This window comes from Panthera uncia, chromosome D1, assembly GCF_023721935.1.
Source record: "Panthera uncia isolate 11264 chromosome D1, Puncia_PCG_1.0, whole genome shotgun sequence".
Classification (NCBI taxonomy): domain Eukaryota; kingdom Metazoa; phylum Chordata; class Mammalia; order Carnivora; family Felidae; genus Panthera; species Panthera uncia.
Genome location: NC_064808.1, coordinates 56,032,169 through 56,050,778, shown reverse-complemented (window position 1 = coordinate 56,050,778; position 18,610 = coordinate 56,032,169). Strand labels below are relative to the sequence as shown.

The 18,610-nt window shown below is 54.7% G+C and overlaps 1 protein-coding gene across 5 annotated transcripts in view; it reads left to right on the top strand.

The window, feature by feature from the left end:
- Window positions 1-1,758: 1,758 nt before the first annotated feature.
- Window positions 1,759-18,610, top strand: part of ARRB1 (arrestin beta 1) — a 79,702-nt gene continuing 62,850 nt past the window's right edge. Inside the window, exon 1 of one of the 5 annotated variants that reach the window (XM_049652452.1) lies at window positions 1,759-2,493. Coding sequence is in view for 1 of the 5 variants with exons in the window: in XM_049652480.1 (XP_049508437.1) it covers window positions 2,474-2,493 (20 nt within the window). In the remaining 4 variants the exon portion in view is untranslated. Of the gene's footprint in view, window positions 2,494-12,758; window positions 12,918-18,610 lie in introns of those variants that run through there. The other 4 variants (XM_049652435.1, XM_049652480.1, XM_049652445.1 and 1 more) reach the window with 4 other exon arrangements.

Sequence of the window (18,610 nt, the reverse complement as noted above, 5' to 3'; positions counted from 1 at the left end):
TACCACTTTCACAATTGTGTTCATTTTAACTATACTAGGAATATAGTATTCCTAGTATATAGTATAGAGTATATATACTCTCTCTATATACACCCCTTCACTCCTCTTCCCCCATCCTAGACCCCTCACTTGAATGACAGCTCTGTTTGTCCTACTGATCACTGATTTGTGAGTTCCTAGAGCCATGCATGGCACATTTGACACAGAATTATTGAATGAAGAGTCAATCGAAGGTCAACGTCTAGCTCTACTACATACTAGCCTCCCTTGGGGGGGCGGGGGCTGGAGAAGGGGAGGTCAGAGGCCAAGGTCCGCAGGAGGCTATGGATTGGGGCAACCTTCTTAGCTTCTCCAAGCATCAGTTTGCTTATTTATAAACCAGGGAAAAGAATTTATCAGTGGGGATGCACTTGAAATCCTGCGTATTGACCGCTCAGTCTACCAGTCTGTTCACTGTACCCAGAACATTGGGACCATGCTTTACAAAATGGGCTGAGAAGAGCTGTGTTGGGGTCGGGGTTACCTGGTACCATCTGACGCGTCTTCCTGGACTGTTTGTTTTACTTGGTAGTGATTTACAACATTATGTTTTGTAGTAAACTAAACACAAATTATTTATGGAATCAAACGAAGAATTTGTCTGCATTTTAAAATCCAGGTGCTTTGGTCATCACCGCAAGGAGCGCCATTGAAGATTATACAATGGGTTGCCCCTGTGTTTTCTAGGTGGGGAAACTGATGCAGAGAGTGGCAGGATCTGGTCTCTCCATCCCAGTTAGGGTCCTCTCCAGCTCACACAATGAGCCTCCTGTCATCACACAGGACTCTCAGGTGCCCCTCTCAAGATCCCTGGCCTCAGGAGAAACAGCAGGTGGCTTCCTCTCCTTCCCCTGTGGGAGTGAGGCTGAGGCCCAGTGGCCAAGGCCAAGAGGAAAGTCTTGGGCCTTAATCCACACTCTTTTAATTCCTAACATTGCCCAGACCCTGGACCACCCTGTCTGCCCATCAGCACACCCCTTCTCAACCACCCCTCTATCTGAACATAATTACAGTAATTATACTGGGATATCTTTACCCACCTATATATGACCAGCATAGGTAACTACTTCTGAGCATAATTACTGGAGATGTTTACAGACCCACAATCACAGAAGAGTAAATGATAGCTTCCTTTCCTCCCAATAGTATGCCAATATTAGGACTGTCTGGTCCAATTAGCCAAATCCCAGCACTGAGCAGGGTGGGAAAGACTTCACACTCTCCCACTGAGCATAGAGCAGGAAGAGGCCTCTGACAAAGCAGAATCCCAGCCAGGGTTTTCCAGGACACCAAGATGTCTGCAGAGGGATAAGCTAACATCTACTGGGTGCCTACTGAGCGTCAGGCACTCAGGGGAGGCCAGCAAACACCTGTGAACAATTGTGCAGGCTGGTATCTCACTCTCCGCCTTTGGAGCCCTTTTGAAGAGGGCTCGTGTCCAGTGTCACCCATAAACAAGCCATGAAGCTTGGTAGGGGCCTTTCCATTGTGCTAACCCGGCAAGGTCAGACTCCCAGTCCACAGCAGGCCAGCTCTAGGCTTCTTTCTTATCTCCTGTGCTCACTTCTTCCTCTTCCTGGGCAGCCACTGCCACCACCCCTGCTGGCCTCCGGTCCCCTCCCACCCTCATCAGTTCCCCAGCGTTGACTGCTGCCTCCTCCTGCCCCCTGGGCCCCTTCTTCCGGTCCCTGTTGGGTTGTTGGGTGTTATCTCTCCAGAAGGGCGGGGAGTTGGGGTGGGGGAGGGTGGAGCATAGCGCTAAGGTCGTTCCAGGCACCCGGGGTCTCCGACAGGCCCCCACCCCCACCCTACCAGGGGCGCCGCAGGGAGGGAGCTCTGCCTTGGGGTGGGCCGACCTTGGGCTTCCACCTTCCCGCACACACAAAGGCTGCCCCCGGCGTGCACGGGAGAGCGCTCCTGCACATAGACACAACTGCACAAAGACGTGCACACCGTTCCATCACACAAACACACTCCCTAATCGGCCGGCGCACACGGTCGTGCACACGCACCGGCACACTAGCGTGTCTACACGCGCACGTATAGACACCCCAGCGTGCACCCTCACGTACACCACACACACACACACACACACACACACACACACACACACAGCTGGGCGCACGACCGTGCGGACCCCCAATGCCGACCTCGGGGCCCTGACGCGCCAGCCGCCCTGCCCTGGCGCGCGACGCAGACACACGCAGACACACGCGCAGGCACACGCACCCTCCCGCACTGTTCCACGCCCCTGGCCGCGGCCCGGGCGCTGTGCGGCGCGGCGGGCGGGCCCGGGGCGGGGGCGGCGGCGGCCGGGAGAGCGGAGGAGGCGGAGCAGGGAGCCGGGAGCCGGCTGGCCCGCGCTCCTCCTGCCGGCCGGGGATTTTCCAGCCTGGGCGCTGTCGCCTCGGACCTCCTGCAGCCGCGGCGGACCATGGGCGACAAAGGGACGCGGTGAGTGCGGGCGGCGGCCCGGCCCGGTGCGCGTGGGGGGCGACCTGGGCGAGGGCACGGGCGTGGGTTCCTGTGGGTCACCCCGGGGAGCGCTGACGCCTGGCCCCGCGGCAAGCAGCTCTCCCGTGCCCGAGGTCTCCTGTGCGGTCGCTGGCGGGGCGGTGGGGCGGTGGGGCGGTGGGGCGGTGGGGCCCGTGGGGCCGTGGGGCCGTGGGCGGGGGTACCGAGAGGCGAGGACCCGGGGCCGCCCTATCTGGCTCGCGGCTTCTCGCCACGGACACACACTCACACGCACTCACTCGCTGCCGACACCCAGCAGTGGCCAGCAGACGCAGAGACACAAGGGGGCAGGTTGGCACACAATGGCACACGCGCTCACATGGACACACGGACACACTCATCCGCGGGCACACTCACGCAGGCACACACACTGACATTCACTGCCACACACCGATCGCGTACACACTGTCACGCTCACTGGTACCCACTTGTGAACACATTCTTACTGACAGTCAGGTTGGCACATACAGGTCACGCTCCAACACATATCAATTCTACGCCTTCATCCTGGCACACGCATGTTGGCCTACACTGATACACGCATACACTGTCCCTTGCACTCACTGTAATGAACACTCTCACTGAGGCGCACCCTCACGGACACGGACACTTGTGCTGGCACATGTCTCCCCAACACAGTGTTTGCAAGACCACCCCAGCCCCGACCCCCACAGAGACGTCAGGCTAATGCCTCCACAGACTGGTACCCCCTGGTCACAAGCCAGCAGGCCCTGGGGCTGCTGACACACACACTCCAGTCCCCACGTGGCAAGAAGTGGCACACACACATCACACGGGGTGGCAGGCCCCCCGGAGCCTGAGAAAAATGCATCCTGTCCACTCTGTTTCCTTTCCCTCTGACCTCTGGAGGCCTGGGGTGGCTGGCCAGGATCTCTTTCAGGCTGGGGTGGGAAGAGGGGTTCCTATCTTTGTAGGAGCTTGCCCTGGCTCAGAAAGGGAGAGGCTTTGCCTCTGAAATGGAAAACTGGGACCAAAAGGGGGAGGAGGCTGGGGTAGGGCAGCCCCTGGAGACAGCCCCTCCAGACCAAGACCAGCCCTGATCAGGCGCCCAGGTTTGTCACCCCATCTATATCCCTTCACTCTGTCCACTCCCTTAAGTGCTAGTAGAAGCTTCTCCCTCATCTCCCCCCCTTACCCCTCTTACACCCCCCTTTTTCATCTTTTTCTTTCTTTACCTTCTATCCTTGTACCCCACTTCTCCCTCTTCTCTTCCCTCTCTCCGCCCTCCCGGTCTCCTTGCCTTCAATAATTATTTATTGAGTGTCTGCCGTGTACTAGGCATAGTGCGGGGATCAAAGATGTGTACGACCGATTCCTACCCCAAAGGAGCAAATAGACTAGGAAGAAATGACCCCAGTGGTCATCACGTTTTGTTACCGCGACCAAGCAATTTCACACTGACTGTCATCTGGCCCTCTTTCTCGACGGCATGAGAAAGATCCTCCAGGGATTATTTCCATGTTTCAGAAGAAGAAACTGAGGCTTGGAAGTAATTTAGAAACTGCTTCCTAGCCATCCTCCTGACGGCTCTTCAAAGAGGTTAATTTTCTTCTTCCTGTTTTCCAGAAGAGGAACCAGAGTGTTAGAGGTTACCTGACTTGCTTAAGGCCGAGAGGCACCGGAAGCAGGGCAGAGGCTGGAGTCTACTTGGTCCATTTCTCTGTGGCCTGCCCTTGGGCCTTGCCAAGCCCTTCATGGGGTAAAGGCCAGAGTGGGGTGCCCTGCTGTATGTGTGGAGGCCCAGGCTGGTGGGGGAGGCTGCAGGAGATAGAGAGGTGTCTGCATTCACCTTGATGACTAGTCCTCATTGCAGCTGGCTGGCCGGTGCTGTGGCCCAGGTCTCTGTCCTCGGCAGGAGGATGTGTGCCTCTGTCTTCTGTGTCCACGTCCCCCAAAGCCAAGATCTTCCTCACCATTGAGGTTAGACTTTTCTCCCTGTGAGGGTTAGCAGCCCTGGGTCTTCTCCTTTATTCCTTGTATGCTGCTTCACCATCAGGGTGACTCAGCCCCTCTTGGGCCCTGGTTTGCCTCTCTGTGATTAGAGGAGTGTCATTGCTCCCCTGCTGGCGTAGGTTGTCAGCGGGATGGGGACACCAGGAGCAGCCAGGTACCTGTTGGAGACCTTATCTTTGGGGTCAGGACCTTTTCCATGTCTCCCTCTGCTTGCCTCTAACTCATTGGGGGGACCTCGGGCAATTGTCTTCACCCTTCTGGACCTTAGTTTTCCTATCTGTAAATTGGAGCTGTCAATACTCAAAAAAATGTCAAGGCTCTTTTGAGTTCATGGAATTTGCTGGGCAGGGGAAGAGGTGCTGCCTGAAGCCTGGAGTCCAGGCTTGGCTAAACTCCACTCGGTGAATGGTGGCCCTGCTCCCTCCACCCCCTCCGCCCTCTCCCCCTCTCCCCAGTAGCCCCAGGAAGCCTCCCTCCCGCTTTCAGACAGGTTTCTTGAGACATTTGGAAGAGAAGGGCAAACTCAGTAATGGGCTGTGCCTTGCCTTGTTCCAAAGGCCATGGGCTTTTACTTTGTCTCTGACCTAGAAGAAGAAACTGCAAATACCCAGGACTCTATCTAGATCAGGAGTCATGGCATCCATCTCTGTATCTGGGCTCACTCCCCATATGAAAGTGACAAAATTAGTCAGAAACTGTCACTGCCCCCTAGGAACTCCCAGGGTCAAGGAGACTCATCTGCCTGGATGGGATTAGTTACAAGGCAGATGTATGATGACTGCTCCAACAAGGTGCTCTGGGAGCAATCGTACATCCATTCAACAAATGTTGACTGAGTGTCAGGGGCTGGGGCTTCAGACAGAAATGGCCCCACTCTGTCCCCAAGGGACGTCGAGCAGAGCAGGTGATTATAATGCAGGGTGACATGTGCTGTGGCAGGCCTAAGGAGGAGTCCCCATGCCAGTCCCAGCAGGGGGCATGGTGAGGGAAGCTTTCCCAGGAACCAGGTGGCTTTAGAGCTACTGAACTTCACCTGGAAGGCCGAGGAGGCCCAGGTGGTGGCACTGGGGATGTCATTCCTGGCTGAGGGCAGAATGTGCGAAGCCTGGGAGGCATGAACCAACGTGTACAGCCTGCGGGTTGGGCTGGCGATGATGGGTGAGCCTTAGAGATAAACACTGACTAGTCAGCCACAGCCTTGAATGTCAAGCTAAGGAGAGAGGATTTTCTCCTGAAGCGCGTGGTGATTCAGAGGGGGTTGTGAGGGGAGGGATGGGAGCAGATTTCCCTTCCAGAGGGATGTGGCAGGGGGTGGATGGCAGAAACAGGGAAACCCGTGAGAAGGCTGAGGAGGAGCCTGGAAGAGGGAGGGATCTGAGCTAAGGTTGTGGAGAGGAAGCAGCTGAGAAATAAGAATAAGGAGGTGGTGTCCATTAGCCTGACTGCTTGGGTGTCTGATATGTCAGGAGACCTACCTGCACGGTCTCATTTGGATCTCCCAGGGTTCCTGCTGCTGTAGGGACTGTTATTCCCTTTCACAGATGAGGAAAGAGACTAGGATGGATTAAGTAATCTGTCCCTTGCCGTGCAGCCGACAAGCTTCTGAACCCAGCCCTGTCTGTTCGCCGAGCCCTCTGCTGCACGGTGCTTTCACGCAGGGGGAGAGGGCTTGTCTGGCCCACGGTTGGCCTCCCCGCCTCCCCGGCAGCTCCATTCTCAAGTCGTGCATCCCTTCTGGTTCTTGATGTTTCTCCTAACTCAACTGGCAACAGGATCAATCAGAGTTGGGCAACAGGTGGGACTTCCTGAGCCACAATGCGATGGAATGGAATTCTCTTTCCTACAGATGTTTATGAAGTTTTCTTCGCTGGAAGGGGAGGAGGGTGGGTGTGATGGGGACACGTAATCACCAGCTCTCTGAACCTTGGCTGTCATCTCTCTTGGCGGTTAAGCTCTGTGTGACCTATCTTGGCTGGAAGATGGGGAAGTCCTGTGGCTTTGGCCAGGGATGCTTCTGGGGCTGCTGGGAGTGGGAGGGTTGAGCCTGACTTACTATCTCTGGGCCCTGATTCTAGGCTGGCTTCTGGGCTTCTCCACGCTCTCCTCCGTCCAAGTTTGGGCATCCTTGCCCGAGGCTGAAGCTTTCCATTGCCATTGGTTCAGGGGGCTTATTACCCCTCGGGGCTGTGACAGTGGAAAAACAGCAGGGGGGGGGGGGTGGGGGGGAGTCAACACAACCCAAGTGGCCCCCTGGCCTTGGCCAAGCCATCTTCTGCTGCTTTCGCCGTGATCTTGCTGGGCCATCTATCACTCTGAGGCCTGCAGGGAGGGGGCAGCTTGGCAGGGAGCCAGACTGGAAGTTGAGGAAGACACCTTCTGCATGGATGGGTCAGGCTCCTGGGGTAGGGATGGAGGAGGGAGCTGGGGATTTGAAAGTCTTGGGTTTAGAAGTGGTGCAGGGAAGAGGTATGGTGTGTGAAGAGAGGAGAATTAGGGATAGCTGGGGCCTTGGAGAGCACTGATGTCTGAGGCGGGAGAGGGGACGGACCTTGGGAGAGACTCGTGGGAGTTGGCTAGAAGGCAGTGGCTGGTGACTTGGGGACAGGGCTTTGGATGGGGTGAGGGCAAAGCTGGGCCACAGGGGCACAGGGGCACAGCAGAGGGGAGGACTCTGCTATTCCTCATGCTTGGAGCTGGGGTGGGCCTCTTGGAGGAAAGCCCTGGGCCCCAGGTGGTGGGAACCAGAGGTGTGGGAACCTGGGGGCTCAGGCTCAGCTGGGAGTGGGAGGGACATTGCAGAAATGTGAGCTGGTCACAGGGGAAGCTGTCCGTGCTGGCTCTTGGCATCTGATTCGGGCTGGGGGTCTTGGGGAAGCCTTCCCGGAGGAAGTGCACTCTGAGCAGGTCCTGGGGCATGGGGAAGGCCAGGCGATCTAGACAGAAAGTGCAGACCATGGGTGCAGGTGCAGTAGTGTATGGGGGTGTGGCCGCTAAGGGTCTTGGCAGCCCTGGTGAGTAGGCCTTGGGTGCTAGGGTGGGTGAGTTTCGTGGCACTCTCTCACAAATTTATTCATACCCCAGGTGTTTTTATTCCCCAGTTGGTGAGCTCCTTGTGGTTTGGGGCTATTTCTATTTTCTGTTTGCTGACCCATTTTCCACCCCTGGATCTGATTCATTGGAGATGCCTGGCAAGGATTTGTTGACTGGACTGAACTCCTTCCTCCCTTCTTGCCTCTACTCTCAGCCCAGGGGCATCCTAAGGGCTAATATTAGGTCTTTTCCATTAGAGAATTCTAAGGATGAAAGCCATGTTTCCCACGTTAGACTAGGTTGGGGGGGGGGTGGGGGAGGAACAGTTTCCTCCATCCGATTGTGAAGTCCTTAGGGAAGGGGATGTACCATCCCTATCAGAATGGGGTTCCTGGGAGTGAAGCCGGTTTCTCCCCCATCAGACGGGCTTCTGCGGGAGGAAGCCCTGTCTCCCACGGAGGATGGGGCGTGTCTCCAGTGTGAGCCCTGGGATTAGAATAGATATTATCTCTGATGGTTTCAGGCACCCTCTCTCTTTCCTGTGTGCAGGATTCGTCCTGCCCCAGGAATGGCTTGAGTCCTAGTAGGGGGGTGTACAACAGTAGGGGGGTGGGGCAGGACAGGGTGGCTGCTTTTGAGAGGGGAACAAAGGAGTCTGTTGTCCCAGCCCCCTCCCTCCCTCCCCAAGGGGCCCTGGCAGGGTCATCTCTCTGGAGACGTCTCCTCCTTTCTGGGACTGGCCCCGTCTTTAGCCCACTTTAGAGGAACTGCTTGTTCCTTCCCAGGAGACCTGGTGCCAGATGAGGCCAGGCTCCAGGGACTGGACCAGACAGGTCCTGGTGTTCTGTGTGACTGAAGTCACGACAGCGACTGAGTCTCTGCCTAGGGCTGGGCTGGGCCTGGCAGCTGATTCCAAGGGACCCCCTCGTACCTGGAGAGGGATCTGTCTGTTGGTCTAAAGAGCGTGGAGCAAGGTGGGGTGCTGTGGCTGATGTCAGGCCAGCAGGAGACACGCTCCTCACTCAGGGTCTGAGCGTTCAGTTGCAGGACAGGGTGCAGCCTCTCTCCAGAGCATATGCAGAGGTCCAGAAACTGAACGGATACAGACCTGGATGAGACTGAAGATCTCTCCCATAGTGGCCATGGGCCTCTGGCCCCACAGCGGGTCCTCCTGGTTGTTTTGCACCTTTACCCGCCCCCCCTTCCAGTACCATTAGTGGGCAGGCACGGGGTGGGGGCAGGAGTGGGGAGTGGACAGCTGGGATGTACCATCTCAGGAGGGTCCCAGAGGTATGCTCTAATGCTTAATCATTGCTGTGTGACCTTGGGCACTACGTTCACCCTCTCTGGATCTTGATATCCCTTGGAAGTCAAATCAGCCATGATGGGCAAGGAGGTAACTCTCCTTGAGTTACTCCTTTCCTGTGTTCTGCTAGTGAGTGTAGGGGTGACCTTTCTTCCAGGGGGTGCCAGAAGTGGGGGATTGGGCAAAGCTCACGCCTCTGTCATAGGCCAGTGAGACTGAGACTTCAGGGGACTTGGGCCTGGGTGGCTGTGGGTTGTGCCTTCAGCCTGATTAGCATAGATTGATTAGCATAATAGTGGGTAGCCTTTAGGAAGAACCAGGGTTCCTGGGTTCCAACGCCCCGCCGCCCAGCCACTTACTAGCTCTGTGACTTCCCCTGTTATTTAACCCTTTCTTTGCTGTAGCAGAATGGGGTGCTCTGCACAATGAGGTGGTGATAGTGCCTGCACCAGGTTGTCTGGTGGATTAAATGAATTAAAATAGGTAAAGCTCAGAGACAAGTCTCCTGATGCAAGGGCAGTGTTATTTGAGGTTAGCTCTTAGCTGACCTCTCACTGGGTCTGCCTCCCGGGCTGTGAACTCCCCCAGGGAGGGACCCTGTTTGACTCACGCTGGAGGCCTCAAAGGTCTCAGCACAAGCCTGTTTTGTCATTGACCCTTAGTACACAGGTGGTGACCTGACCCAACACAGTGCTCTTCCTGTCTGTCCTTCAAGGCCTGGATCATATATGGCCTCCTCCTTCAGGAAGCCCTCACCGATTTCCAAGTGCTTTGTGACCTTTTTTTTTTTTTTTTTTTTTTTTTTTTTTGCCATTCTCTGTCTCTCTCTCTCATTCTTGGCATCGATCCCCTCCCTCCCACCCCCCATGGGTCCTGTTTATTTACACACTTGTGATGTCCTCTGTGTGAGACCAAGGACACCTGCCCTGTGTCTGTTGTCCCTGTTCCTGTGCAGACCTGGCATGGCACCGAACTCCATAAATATTTGCTCAGTGAAGGAGGCCGAATGTAGGTATTTCACTGGGAAAAGATATACTTGGGGGTGGGGGGTGGGCAATGTGGTTGATGAGGACAATGGGACATCTTTGCTGGTTTTGAAATGTCTAAAAGTGGCTTTGAGTGTTTGTGACCCAAAGGGCGGAGGTCAGTGGATGAGCAGCTTTACCTTGCTAGGTGAATGTGCTTTCTGGTAACCAGAGCTATCTGGCACGGGGATCGGTGGCTCATTCCAGCCTTCCTGCTTTTGCTTCTGCTGCTTTCCCCATTTAGAATGCCATCCTCGCTTCTCACGGCTTGTCCAAATCCTGCTTCCTCAATAAGTGCCCTGGCCACGAAGCCATCCCTTCCTGGCCCCCAGAGTGTGGCATCCGTTCATCATTCCCATCCTCAGACATTTCCTGAGCCTTCCTGGGTCTGGACTGTGGCATGGGTGAGTACGGAGTCTCTCTTTAGGATGGACATCTAGATCTAGCTACAGTATATCCAGTGTGGTTTGACCTGGCCTGAGGCAGGGACCATGGCTTCTGATGACCCACCAGGGATCAAGGAGCTCTTTATGCAGCTGGAGAGATCTACCCATTGGCTTCCCACTGGGCAAGTACTCAGAACCCACCTAATTACTGGGGACAAGCTTCTGGGCACTGGATCCAGCAGGCTGTGGTCATAATCAGCTAATTAAACCACCCAAGAATTGCTCATTGGCCCTGAGGAGGGGAAGGAAGGAGGGGGGGTGGGTAGGGAGGCTCAGAAGAGCGTGAGAAGGCGAGGGATGCTGTGAAGGAGGCTTCAGACACTGGGCCTGCAAGGAGAGCTGCGAAAAGAAAGCAGGAGGTGGGGAGAGAGGGTGGGGGAACAGGGAGAGAGGCAGACACACAGACAGATGAGAGAGAGTGCTATCTGGGGACAGCACCCAAGTGAGATAAATCAAGGACAGGGGCTCTGACCTTGGATACAGGGACCCCACTTCTTCACCATCCCTCTGATACCATGGATAAGCTGCTTTTCCTCTTTGGGCCTCAGTTTCTCCGTGTGTCAAGCAGGAAGGAGAAAGGGCTTTGGCCTAGGAGGTCTGTAGGGTGCTTTCCTTCTCTGTTCTGCAGCCAGAACAGGAGAGAGCATAGAGGGCAGGCTGTGCTCTGTGCTTGATAGCTTGGCCGCTTGCAGCCCTGTCTTCTAGAAGGGGCAGGCAGTGTGTGGGTGTCTTCCAGCCTGAGATTGAGTGCCTGTAGCTTCATCAGGATGGAAGACTATTGGCAACAGGAAAGCCCTCGGCCTCTGTCATGCTCTTGTCCCTGTCCTCATGACTGTCCTGTGGTTCCCAAACTAGTGTCCTCAGCAAGTGACCAGTGAAGGCCGCACAGTGTCTCTCAACAGCCTAGGCCTTTCCCAAATAGCATCCCCCAAAGGTAGAGCCATGGGGTCAAGTCACACAGACTCGGCTTTGCTGTCCAGCAATATCGCACGCTAGCTCCGTGACTGTGGATAAGGGTCTTAAACTCTCTGGGCTTCAGTGTTCTCCTTTGTGAAATAGGTGTGATAATATCACCTATTGCATGTGGTTGCTGTGGCTGAGAGGGTCAGGATTCGATGAAGTCGTTGCTATCATTCAAGACCAGGAGTGGATCTCTGCTGTCCTCTGTGCTCCCCTCTCTCCCGCATCCCCTCCCTTCTGTCCTGAACAGCGCTGTGCACATCGCTGACTATGCGGAGGTGGGGGGTTGCACTGGGCCCTAGAAGAAGTTCAGATGACTTCGAGAAAGGGAAGTGAGATTGCCCAGGGCCGGGGAGGGGCAGAGCAGCTTGGTGCTGGGGCAGCCTGAGCGTCCCCACCTTTTGGCCTCTTGCTCTTGCAGATTCTGTAGGAGGAAGCAGGGAGAATTTGGGGGGCAGGAAGCCGGGGGCAGGGGTGGGCCTCGTGGAGGGCCCCAGGCCTCTCTCCCTTACCCCATGCACCCAGGTGCAGCGGTGGAGTCTAGAGCCAGGTTTTCTAGCAGGGAAGCCAGCAGGCCACTGTTTCACACATTCAGACAACAACACCCCTAGCGGGGGTGCCTGCTTGGAGCTGAGGCGCTTGGAAAGAAAGCAGCGCCTGCCTAGGAGGTCTGCTGAGGTCTGGAGGAGAGACAGCAAAGGAGGGAAGAAAGCCGCCTCCCCCTCCCCCAGCCTCTCCCTGCAACGCTGGGCTATGACAGACAAGCTAGGGCCTCTGACTCCAAGGAAGCTGGTTACATAACACAGCCCAACTCCCTGCTTCCTTCTTTCATTCCTCCCCAGAGGGGCCCAGGAGGAGGCAGGCGCTGCTTTGCTCAGGATTCCTGGGCCTGAGAGGTCAATGTGACCATCCCCTGCCTGGCTGGGTGGTACGTGCCTGCCCACACCATTTCAGGAGGAGGGCCGTGTGTACGGCCTTAGTGTGGGCCGTGGCCACTGAGGTTGGCTCTGTGTATCACCACCGCTCCCCCCCCACATTCCTGGGAGCAAAGCCGCAAAGGGGAGAAGCCTCATTAGAGGAATAGGCCGTGTCCTGAGATAATTTGCGTGTGAAGTGCCCCCAGAGGGGACCTGGCCTCTCTGCAGCCAGAAGAACAAATAGCAGTTTTTGGTCTGCTCCATTGGGTTCCACAGACATTTCTTGAGCACTCAACCTCCACTCAAGGCATGTCCCCAAGCCGCCTGGCCCACCCCGGTGGCCTGCCTGCCTCTCCTGGTGGGAGGCTGATTTAGGGAGCAGCTCTGCTCCTGTCTCCCACCGAAGACCCTTTCTCAGAAGCTGGGGCCTAGCCCTCCTGGGTTTGGGGTGGCAGGGAACTTCATGATAGAGAACACCGTGGGGTTCCTCTGGGCTGGGCCTTTTCAGGCTTGGCTTATTTTTTTCTCCCCCCCCCCCCCCCCCCCCCCCGCCTCCCGAGGAGGTACCTGTGGACAAATTCTGAGTATCTGCCACATCGCAGGCCCTGAGCCGGGTACCGGAGGCGTGAGGATGAAACAGGCGAGTCTCAGCACTGGTGCAGCTCCTGTCTTCTAGGGGAGAGGAAATAGATCATCACAGCACACTGTAAGAAGGGGGTGACGTGGATTAGTTTCTATCGGGGGCAGAGCGAGCCCGGTGGTTAAGGGTCAGAGGCGGCTCCTCGGAAGGGGGGCACCGGAGCAGGCTTTGGATGGTGAGGTAGAAGCGAGCCAGAGGCGTATCTGTGATGGCGGTTTTCAGCCAGGACTGACTTCCTTCGTCAGATACATGAGAACCCTCTATGTACCAGGCACGGTGTCAGACACTCACTTCCTCTGCTGTCGGTTAGGGGTGTCCTGGGGCTGCAGACTGCTTGAGGACACAAAATCTCGGGTGAAAGTCCACGTTCTGTTACATGGCATCACTGTGAGTGGGCCTGGACAGAAGAAACGGGACGGACATAGGAGGAGACACCAGGTCCGGCCACGAGGGTCTGCCCAGGTCTCTTCTGGTGGAAGGCCACTGGAGCAAAGGCTTTCCTCCGGTGGAGGAAACCCGGCAGAGAGGGTCTGATGACTTCCCAGATAAGCGGTGGCCGTGAAATAGGAAACCGTGTCATCATCTGAGAAACAGCTCTAGGCTCTGGGGCTGTGGGGTGGCGGTGGAGGTGGGGACACCTCTGAGCTCTGAGTGACGGCTGTTTCTGGGAACATGGAGGCCAGAGGCCAGTGGCTGCCTGGTGGAGAGAAGCAGTGGGCTGGGGGTTCTCACCTCCCCTCTACCAATAGCTTTGGGTCTCACGTCTCCTCTACCAAGAGCTTTGTGAAAAGCTACCAATAGCTTTTCAGCCTCTGGGCATAAAGTTTCCATTCTTTCTCTGTTGTATCTGTGCTAATGAAAGCAGCTAGCACATTAGCAGGATGATTTTATTATGGGTCTTTATTGCCCCAGGGCTGTGGAAGAAACCTGGAAGCATTTTTAAGCTCAGTAATGAGAACTTTTTCTTTGCAAGGGATTTTTTTTTTAATATCCTAAAAATGACAAAGATGATCACATGGCATAATGGAGTGGTTAATATGCACATATTCATTTCTCATTTAGAGGGCTGACTTCAGCAGCAAGGCACTCAGTATGCACACTTGAAACAATCTGGTCATCTCTGATGTTCACTATTTTGCAGTCAGTTTTGCCCTCCTGCTCCCCCAGAAGAGGTAAAGTTTTTTGGTAAGGAAAACTTTCAGGGGCGCCTGGGTGGCTCAGTCGGTTAAGTGTCTGACTCCTGGTATTGGTGCAGGTCATGATCTCACACTTCGTGGGATCGAGCCCCATGTCCGGACTCTGCCCTGGGAGTGCGGAACCTGCTTGGGATTCTCTCTCTCCCTCTCTCTCTGCCCCTTCCCTGCTTGAGCGCGCGCTCTCTCTCTCTCTCAAAATAAACATCAAAAATAAATAAAAATAAAAAAAGAACTTTCAAACAAAGAACCATGACTCAGTCTCAGATTGAGTCCTGTCCCAGGCCACACAGCAACCTGGCTCCCTCAAGCCTCAGTTTCTGTTGGAGTGTTTGGGGACAGGGGTGTGCTAAGCTCCATGGAGAAGAGAAACACCAACCCTAACCTTCAGGACACCCAACCAGATGCTGACGGATACGTGCCCCTATCACTGAAGTGCCTTTCTTCTCCCCATTCCACTGCCACTGGCCCAGGCCAAGCCCCGCTTCTGGCCTGGACTGTTACACTAGTCTTCTGACTGCTGTCCCTTTGCTCAGTCTAGACGCCCCCCAAACCCTCCTCTTATTCTGAAATTCATATCTGACTCTGTTTCCCCCCCACCCCCCGGCTTAAAAACTGGCCAGTTTTGGGGTGCTCAGTCAGTTAAACGTCCGACTTCAGCTCAGGTCATGATCTCAAAGCTTGTTAGTTTGAGCCCCACATCAGGCTCTCTGCTCTCAGCGCACAGCCTCCTTCAGATCCTCTGTCTCCCTCTCTATCTGCCCCTTCCCTGCTCACACACACACTCTCTCTCTCAAAAATAAATAAACATAAAAAAAAAAACAACTGGGGAGCACCTGGGTGGCTCAGTCAGTTAAGGGTCCAACTCTTGATTTCGGCTTAGGTCATGATCTCAGGTTTGTGAGTTCGAGCCATACGTCAGGCTCCCCACTGGCAGTGCAGAGCCTGCTTAAGACTCTGTCTCCCTCTCTTTCTCTGCCTCTTCCCTGCTCGCTCTCTACCTCTCTTTCTCAAAATAAATAAATAAATAAAACAAACATTAAAAAAAAAAAACCTGGGGGCGCCTGGGTGGCTCAGTCGGTTAAGCGTCCGACTTCGGCTCAGGTCACGATCTCGCGGTCCGTGAGTTCGAGCCCTACGTCGGGCTCTGTGCTGACTGCTCAGAGCCTGGAGCCTGTTCCAGATTCTGTCTCCCTCTCTCTCTGACCCTCCCCCGTTCATGCTCTGTCTCTCTCTGTCTCAAAAATAAATAAACGTTAAAAAAAAATAAAAAAACAAAAACAAAAACAAAAAACAAAACCAAAACAACAAAACCTGGCTTGTTTCTGTAGGATAGTCCACATTCGTGGGGTGTAGGGTGGGGTGCATTGGGGGGCCTTTCATGATCTTTGCCAAACTTCCTTCCAGTGCTCCTGTCTCAGCTCTCCCCACCACACAGCAAACACTCTGGCTGCACTGACTTTTTTTTTGGATGTTCCTCCACAGTCTTCACACTTTATCCACACTGTGCCTTTGTCCAAGCTGGTCTCTGTCTGGAATACCTTCTTCCTCTGACGATATCTCCCTTATATTTTCAGGTTGAACCTAACCTCAGTGCAGTTCAGTTGATCTGTTGTACGGAGCACCTACTGTATGCTTAGGCATGACTCCTTCCCTTGACTTGGTGCTCCCTGCCCAGGCAATCAGTGCCCTCTTCCGTGCTCCCTTGCACCATGATGCATGGTGGCTCATGGATGCATGGTGGCATCATTCCATGATGGCTCATTGCATCATCATGGTTAGCTGCTGACATGTCAGTTTCCCATGTTAGAGCGCAGACAAGTGTTTGGTACCTCTTGGACCCCCAGCTCCTGATAGGGCTGGCCCAGCCAGGTGAGGCCTAGGTTTGTAGAAGTGAACTGAAGCAAGAATACAAGCACCACATGCATATTTGCACACACACGCCCATGTGTGTATGCACATGTGCACACACATACACACACTTGTGATACACGTGGCTGTTGTACTCAAATAAGGTAGGGCCAGAATTAGGTGGGGGTGTGAGTCACTTAAGATTCCCTGGAGGGAGGTGCCTGGGTGGCTCAGTCAGTTCAGCGTCCGACTTCGGCCCAGGTATGATCTTGTGGTTCATGAGTTTGAGCCTGCATTGGGCTCTGTGCTGACAGCTCAGAGGCTGGAGCCTGCTTCGGATTCTGTGTCTTCTTTTCTCTCTGCCCCTCCCCTGCTCGTGTTCTTGTCTCTCTCAAAAATAAAAAAAAATATTTTTTAAAAAATTAAAAAAAAAAATTCCCTGGAGGAAGTGAGCCCTGAGCTGCTGACCCAAAAGAGAAGCACTCTTTCCCTCTTCTCACTTCCTTCCTGGCCCTGCTGCTGAAAGAAAACAGCTGACACTGGCTATGAAAAGGGAAATATATGTATTTTGAATTGGGGGTTGGGATCTCCTAGCCTGAAGGTGATTAAATCAGACGCGTGCTTCCCTCCCTTCCTGCCCTGCCCTCCCTCCCCCTCTCCCTCCCTCCCCTTAGTCCCTCCCCTTCCTCCCTCCTTTCCTTTCCTGTCTCCTTTATCTCCTCCCTCCGGTCTCTCCCCCCCATTCCTCCCCTCTGTCCTCCCTTCCTCCCCTCCCTGCCTACTCCCTCCCCTCCCTCCCTCTCTCCCTCCCTTCCTTCCACACACATTTTCTGAACCTCTAGGACATGCCAAATACTGGGGGCTACAAAATTGATTAAATAAAACATATCTTTATATTTTTCTGTCTTCTTAATGTTCATGCTGGAACAAACCTGCCCTTTCTTTTATCTGTCTCAATGGATCAGAGTTCAAGTCTTGGCATGTCACTGATAGCTCTGTAACTCTGGGCAAGTCAGGTCACTTTTCTGAGCCTCAGTTGTCTTATGTATACCATGGAGATGACAATACCTTCCTCCTAAGAGTGCAGTTGATAATGTGCGTGAGGTGCTAAGCAGGTGCCTTTGATAGTTCTTCATTGAGTGAGAGCCACTCTCCAACTGGAAGCTTCCTGAGGGCAGTGACCACGTCCAGTGTGTCCTCAGTGGCCAGCACAGGGCCAGGCACACAGTAACAGTACATCAGCGTGATCTGTTATCCCAGTTTTCCTGGGACTGTCTCAGTCCCACATCTTGGGAAACACCTTGGTCCTGGGTGAATGGGGACAGTGGGTCGCCCTACACTATGTTCTCCATGAGGGTTTGTAGAATGGATATAGGAGTGAATGAATCATGAAGGAAGGACCAAGGTAGGACTAGGGCAGGCAAGAGCAAGCACTGGGCAGCTGGCTTGTCAGGTGAGAGGTGGTCCTGTGAAGGGACTAGAAGACCTGGCAGGTGCAAGGTGGGAGGTGGGCATGGCGCCCTCTGCTGCGTGGCAGCATGAAAAAAGACACAGGTCCTGAGTCTGTGAGGCTATTGCCTTTGAGCAGGTTTCAGGCTTCCAGGGCCTATGCACTCTTCCTCTGACACAGCCAGAGAGAGGAAGGCAATCGCCGATCCACTTTTGCTAGAAAGGCCTGTGAGAAGCCACCAGCTGCTCCTCTGCTTTGGAAGCGGGAGGCCTCATGTTCCTCACTCAGCCCACTGTGATCCAGCCTGTCTGCCTTCTGAGCTAGCCACTCCAGACTGCGAAGAGACTGCGCAGAGGTCTGGGCTGGGGGATGGGAGAGCAGGACTGCAGCCCCATTCTCAGGTCCTGGCCCAGAGACCGAGCTAGGCCTCAGTTCCCCACCTGTTCCCTGGGGATCAGCCCTTCCTGCCATGGTGTCTGTGAGTTGTGACTTGTGGAAGGCCCCTTGGCATGTCTAGCACAGCATAGGTCCAGTGAGTGCCATTTGTTGTCCCTTTTTGTAAGTGGGAACAATAAAACTGGCTCTGCATACCTCCCAGGGCTGATGTGGGGGCCAAATGGGATGTGGGATGCGGGAACACTTGATAATCGGTGTTGTATCCTTTGAATATTTGGGGATGGGGCTCTTGCCAAGGCTGTTCCTGCTGGCCTGGGGTTCCAGGCACAGGTGGGGGATGACCCTGCCCACCCAGGCATAGAAGACCCTCCTGGGGATGTGCTCCAGGATCACAAAGAAAGCCAGCGGTGCTATCCGTGTGAGCGTACGTACTCTGTGGGTTGGCCCTGTGCTCAGATGATCTCCGCTTCTTCTGAAACCATGGCAAGAGGGAGACAGACAGACAGACGTGGCCCAATTGCAGGGAGGGTTTAGTAGCAGCAGGACGCGTGACAAGAAGAAGGAATGTCCTCCGGAGCCTCCTCTGTCTGCTGGGCTGGAGGCAGGGCCTTTGTGAAGGCGGGTGGTGTTCGGATCGCCTCTGGGCCCTTCCTCCAGCCCAGAGGCGGGTTCACCATGAGGCTGGTGCAGCTTCAGCTTCAGGCCCTTTGTGCTCCAGGGCCCGTTCCAAGGCCTAGCGCTGTCCACGTGCTTGGACGCTTTGTGAAAGGCGCCAAAGGAAGACATTTTTGTACTCTTCTCCTTCTCCTTCTCCTTCTCCTTCTCCTTCTCCTTCTCCTTCTCCTTTTTTAAGAGGGCTTCCAAATTAC